The sequence below is a fragment of the Caloenas nicobarica genome, chromosome 9 (assembly GCF_036013445.1).
Source record: "Caloenas nicobarica isolate bCalNic1 chromosome 9, bCalNic1.hap1, whole genome shotgun sequence".
In the NCBI taxonomy this organism is placed as follows: Eukaryota; Metazoa; Chordata; class Aves; order Columbiformes; family Columbidae; genus Caloenas; species Caloenas nicobarica.
Window position 1 is genome coordinate 19,103,537 of NC_088253.1, and position 6,457 is coordinate 19,109,993.

Below are 6,457 nucleotides of genomic sequence, written 5' to 3' on the forward strand. Positions count from 1 at the left end.
CGCTCCGCGGCGTCACTTCCGCCGCTCCATAGCAACGGCGGCGGCCCGGCCATGGTAATGGCGCCGCTCCCGCCGGCCCGGCCGCGGGAGGGGGAACGGGGAGACCGGCTGGGGCGGGGGGAGGCAGAGGGCAGAGCCCCGGGGCTGATTTGAGGAACAGCCACCCCGCGGCCTCCTCACAGGGGCCGCGCTGGCCGTTGGGTGGGAGCTGAGGGGGCTGTGGTGTCTCCTCTGGTGTCCCCCCGTGATGTCCCCGCTCTGGTGTCCTCTCTCCCCACAGGCTGAGGTGGAGGAAACCCTCAAGAGGATTCAAAGCCACAAAGGGGTTATCGCGACCATGGTTATAAACGCCGAAGGTAAAGCGTCCTCTGCTTTCTCCAAGGGACACACTTGGTAGTGGCAACGAGTGTGGTAACTCTTAAGCACAGAACTGCAGATTTTGAGGTGTTAACACAATCCGCTTATAGTGTTTTACAAAGGTGTCGTGATTTCCAAGAAATGAGTGTTTCATCTTAAGACGTGAATGTTTGCAAGTAAAGAGCCCTGACAAGTCTTCTTGACAAGAGGTTCCACTTAAATATGTGAAGAAACTTGTTCCCGGTGAGGGTGCCAGAGCCTGGCCCAGGCTGCCCAGGGGGGTTGTGGAGTCTCCTTCTCTGCAGACATTCCAACCCGCCCGGACACCTTCCTGCGTAACCTCATCTGGGTGTTCCTGCTCCGGCCGGGGGGGATTGGACTCGATGAGCTTTCGAGGTCCCTTCCAATCCCTGACATTCTGGGATTCTCTGAAGAACTTCAATAACACAAATGATCCTTTTTGAGCTTGCAGACTGACGCATCTCTCAAGGCAAAAATCACCAATACAATCTAATGGAAAAATAACCCAGTTTTCTTCTGTTCACAGTGTTGCTCAGGTTTGCCCTCCCGCTCAGCTGTGCTGCTGTAGTGTCTCTTCACCTGTGGTGGCTCCACAGTGTTGAGGGAAAGCTCACATACAGCTGTGCACAGTTAAGACAACAGCATACTTTTTAAAAGGCCGGTTTGGATTTCTTCTGTCTCAATTTTGATTTGCAAAGGAGAAAGAACATTCCACTTCCCTTTTTCACATGTTAGACTATTCACAGCAACGTATAAAGTCAGCCCCAGGTCCTGTTCAAACTTCCTCACAAACCTGTAGAACATGTGGCCAGAATGAGGCCAACAAACAAGACTACTGCAGGAATTTTGGGTTTAGTTTATCATTTAGAAATGTTTTGACACCAGATGCGAATGCAAGACAGGCTGTATTCTGTGAAGATGTATTCAAGGTACCACAAAGTTACATTCCACAAACTAAACCTCAATGTAGGTGTGTGGTTGCGAGTTTTTTTAACATCTCCAAATAGCCATAATTAGCACTGGTCAATCTAGTTACTTCAAATCTTTCTGTAGAAAATTAAATTTAATCTTGAAACATTTAAAACAAGTACACAAATTAATCGCAGTAAAAATATTCAAACCAGTGGTGCGGTAAGTGAGGTTTCTTAGGCTGTTTAGGTTCCCTAAAAAGGTGAAACCTTCTGTTCTTCACTAACATAAGCAGTTGTCTTTTACTAAGATTTTTGTAATAGCTGTAGGTACACTTAGGTGTAATAGTATGCAGGGGAAATAGCAAGTTAAAGATTCCTAATACAAACACTGCCTGTTGTTTATTTTAATGCTCAAAGCTGATTTGTTCACTGAAACACTATGCCAAGCGTACATAGTTTATTTGGAAAATCGCATAGACTGTTGCTATCCTTCACCATTGAGAAGGATCACACCACAGCATTTCTAATGAAGGATTTATTTGCCTTTCTCTAATTTGGGTGGTAGAGGCGAAGAGAATTTGTCCTAAAGTAAGCATAGCTCAACTTTAATCTAAGTATGTCACTAGTGTCAACTCATTTTCACGTTATTAGACCTTGGAGGATCATTTAACATTTACCATTTTCATTAGAAGTGCTGTATTTGTGCAAGGAATAATTTAGACACAAGGTCATACAAACTTGACATTAATTCATTGCTGCTTTTAAGTGACTTACTATTTAATGCTGTGATTATATAGATATTCTCATGCTAATGTAGTGCTTGGGAACACCTGTGTGTTCCACTAAAACATCAGTTTCAGTCTCTGTGTAATAAACATCAGACTACACATCCTACCAATGCAGAATTATTTCTCAAATGATGACACAGATTTCAAGTGATTCAAATAATGCTTTTCTAGGACAATTACGGAATAGTCTAGTATCTGAGATGGTTCTATTATTTCTTTTGCTCCTTTGCCTCTAATTCTTTACCTGGTATTCACTATTCTTACATTCTAATTCTTCTTTCATAATCAAACTCTTCAACTTAAACGTTATTACTCTACTTTTGTATTCCTATCCCGTCCATCTGGAAGACGCCATACAAATGTATGCAAAGAGAAAACTGCTTTGCCGGCTTGTAATCTATTGTCTTTGTTAGTAGGTCAAATAAATTTTTTATTAGTGAAATGAGCTTATTAAAGCAAAACACTTTTACACTTTCATGATTACTGTGAACCCTGTTTTTAGTTTCACCTGGTAGCCTATTAATATAAAAAGCATGATTTGGCAACGCATCGATAAACAATGATTCTTTAAATCATCAAAAATTGATATTTACTTATGTGTTCAAATTTTTCATAGTTGGGATCAATACACTGTGTACTACCAATTGTCAGTTTTTGCTGGTAATTGGAAGGGCTTGTTCCAGGAGTGGTTTAACTTGCCACATGCAAACATACCGCTTCTGCCCTTGGACTGCTCTCGGTATTTCACTGGCAATGTGTAATTTCTATCACTGCACGTGCCGAACGCTACAGTTAAAGTGTGGGTTGGATTCTTGCAGCCAAGATACAAACTCGGTGACAGTGTTTAAGCTGATGAGGCACCATAACTGGTTAAGTGCTACAGAATGGAATTGGATGGGTATTTAAGAGCCTTAAACAGCAGTTAGGCTCCTTCAAAAGTTTCATAAGGCAACTTGGTGTTTAATTGCCACTGATTAATATAAATTATACTTGTAAAAGTACATAGATAACCTGAAATCAATGTAACTCCTTTCTGCTACAAAACAGAAAAAAAAAAAAGCTTGTTTTTTCTCTTATGATCTGCTGTATATGAAAAATATGCAACTTAACAGAATGATTATTAGAAAATTATTTGTTTGCAGGAATTCCAGTAAGAACAACTCTTGATAACTCTACAACAGTCCAGTATGCAGGTCTTCTTCATCAGCTCACCACAAAAGCTAGGAGCGCAGTGAGAGATCTTGATCCTCAGAATGATCTCACCTTTCTTAGGATCAGATCAAAGAAACACGAAATTATGGTTGCTCCAGGTAATATTTCTATGAAAAGAACAACAGTATTGTATGTCCTTTTAAGTCTCTTTCAATTCTTCACGAATAAGGCTACGGTAGAAAATGCATTTTGAAAATAAGTATATGAAAATATAAGCATATATTCACCATGTAACCAGATGTGTTAGGATTTTAATATACAGAGTTTATAGTGTTCAAGCTTGGAGGTAACCAAACAAGTCTGATCTGATTAATGGTCTGGCTTCTGTGGGTTTTCACAAAGAAAAACTGGACAAATACATATATCAAATACTGTGTTTGTATATATAGTGTTAAAGGTAGCAAATCCATTTTAGCTTCAGACAGATGCAAAACATGGTTTGTTTCTAAAAATTATTTTTATGTGGTATGTTATCATGACTTCCTAGCCATAGGTGGGATTTGTGTCACAGATCAGTGTGCAGTATTATCACCAACGTTACCTGCCTTAAAACAACCAGGGGAATGTAGCAACCTGTTTCTCACTTATGTTAAATACAAAAATATGTTAATTTGTTAGTTGTGTCTCTAAAACAAGGCCGGATGAGCTGTGGTCACCAGTAGAAGGTGCATCAGGCAAAGTGGAAGTGACTGGCTGGGGCTGAGGTCCTGATGGGTGCGCTGGCTAACTGAGAGACTGATGGGATGCGGGATTTTGACAGAAATCAGGAAGCTTCAGGGGTGTCCTCAGCACAGCCATGGGCAGGACGTGGGCTGTGAGCTGGCAGTGACAGACAGCTGTCACCGGTGCTCCTCTGATGCTGATCTCACAGCAAACACAGCGCAGAGGTGCTCCACTGGCTGTGCGTTACCTCGCCTCGCTGGAATTATGATGCTGCTATGAAACCAGTGTGTGTGAAAGAAATCTGGCACTGTCATTACATGTTAACATTAGTCATCAGATGATACTAAGATTAAAATTTTAGTTTGGTTTCTATTTTGGAGCATAAACCTAATGCATTTTTTAAATCATGTTTTTTGCTTATTGATTTAAACAGACGCACTTGACTCTTATTTTGCATTTGCCCTTCGCTTATTTTTGACTAGTAACCATTAAAGCAGGTTGACCTGAAAATAAGTGCTATAAAATATGAAGCTCTTTTGCTAACAGGGAAGATCAGTTGTTCAAAGGCTTGATTGTATTTTAATATAATAGAAGGTGGCAAATGAACCACGTGTGATTTATATTCAGTTGCTTTTGGATTAAAGTGCCGATGCAGGAGCGCAGCTTCTTAACTGTCCAAAGCAGATACAATCCTGCTGAATTCACTGGATACTTTCAATAAATGTTTCATTTAAACCAGATAATGTTAAATAGCTATCCAACTGCATTGTTCCCAAAACTTCCTCAGGCTTTTAGAATTAGTAGGCAAAGTCTGGCATGCTTAGAATTTATTCATAGTAGAAGTCTATTCAAATATTTTCTGCTTTTTTCATGTCTAAATGGGGTTTTCAATTTTGAATAAACTAGTTAGTGAACTGAAAGAAGTTCTCTGCACCTGCAGAAGAGGCTGCAGATGTCGAAAGTTTTTTATTATAACAAATGTTAGCTTCCAGGTGCTTATCTTGTGACTTTTTTCATCTTGTTTAAACATCCTTACGGCTTCTTGAAAGCAAATCTAACTGCTTACTAAAATAGTTTTAATATGGTATAGTAAAGCTTTATGACACAGATCTTTTTTTATTTGTAATCTGAGATTTTTGTACAAAGTGCTTACACTTTCTAAATGTTTTTTATATAAATGTCATTGCTTTTGCTTATGTTTAATAAACAAAATGTTGGAGAAGAATAGATGAATAAAGAATATTTATCAGGAAATAAGAAAAGCATATTTTAACTAAACATTTTTATATCTTTTCACAGATAAAGAGTATCTCCTGATTGTTGTCCAGAACCCATGCGAATAGCCCCACTATGGCAATATTTTTAGATGGTGATACAGTTCTACTTGTTAAACTACTATTACTTGTTGATATTTAATATCAAACATAGCACTAAGTAATTTTACATAAAGTGTAACTGTCATGACTGAAATGTTGCCAATTTAAAGTTCTCAGTTGTAGCTGTATCAATTTGTGTTTGAGCAAATCCTAATGCATATATCAAAATATTGTGTGTTTATCTTGGTACTCAGAGCAATAATAAAGCAAAATACTTAAAACCCTCGCTTACGAGTGCTCAAGCTATTCTTGCAATTAAATCATTCTCTTTACGTTTCTAATGTTATGTTGGAGGATAAATCATACCTCATGGGAAGCTGTAGATCATGTGTGTACCTACAGGTATAAACATGTCCCTCTGAACTAGAGTAACCAAAGTTACATGAACCAAAGAATACAAACGGAGTTCATGTCAGTCATGATGGACTGGATACTGCCCTGTCTTTAACTCCTGGTTAAGTTTTCTAAGGGAAGACCAGTGAAAGAAAAGCAATCTTTTATTATTTCCCAATTTCTACGGATATAAACAATAGCTTCATTTAATATTTACAGTACTGGGAATTTCAAGCAAAGTTGAGCCTGCACTCTAATGTAGAGCTGCTGTTAGTTTGTTGCTAAAGTAAACAGTGGTGTAACTAAACCAAAACTTTTCATAACTATTCAAGCCTTTATATATAATATACAAGCCACCTTAGTGACATGGGACAGAGGGTGGGTTAAATTTTATCGATTAATTATTTAAACTCTAAAACTTCAGATTGTCTTCAGTTGGTCACAAGATGGGGTTTTTTTTCTAGATATAGGAAGGAAGAACAAATGTGTGGGGTGGCTATGAGGACGAAAGGAAAAATGAATCTGTTGAATACCGCGCAGGGGTCTGTAGTACATCATGTGAATTGTGGTTGAGGTTATGAAACTGATAAATCACCCTATGTCTCAGTGGATACGGAGTCAGCAATTTCCTATTAGGACTGTGTTATCTATCCCTCAAAATTTACATGCAGGAGATAATCAAACCTGGTGCTACTTTTTGCAAATTGGAGTGTTTGTTGTGACTTTGCTGAATAGCTTGGAAAGGCTGTATTTCACTGACAAACCTGGGAGGGTTGGTCCTGCTCCTGGGACATGA

At 39.0% G+C, this 6,457-nt stretch overlaps 1 protein-coding gene across 1 annotated transcript; it reads left to right on the forward strand.

Annotated features, from left to right (window-relative positions):
- Positions 1–21: 21 nt before the first annotated feature.
- On the forward strand, positions 22–5,529 carry DYNLRB2 (dynein light chain roadblock-type 2). Its single transcript, XM_065641052.1, has 4 exons — positions 22–54; positions 281–356; positions 3,220–3,387; positions 5,252–5,529. Exons 1-4 carry the CDS (start codon positions 52–54, stop codon positions 5,293–5,295), a joined length of 291 nt encoding a protein of 96 aa, XP_065497124.1. The 5' UTR covers positions 22–51; the 3' UTR covers positions 5,296–5,529.
- The last annotated feature ends 928 nt before the right edge of the window (positions 5,530–6,457 follow it).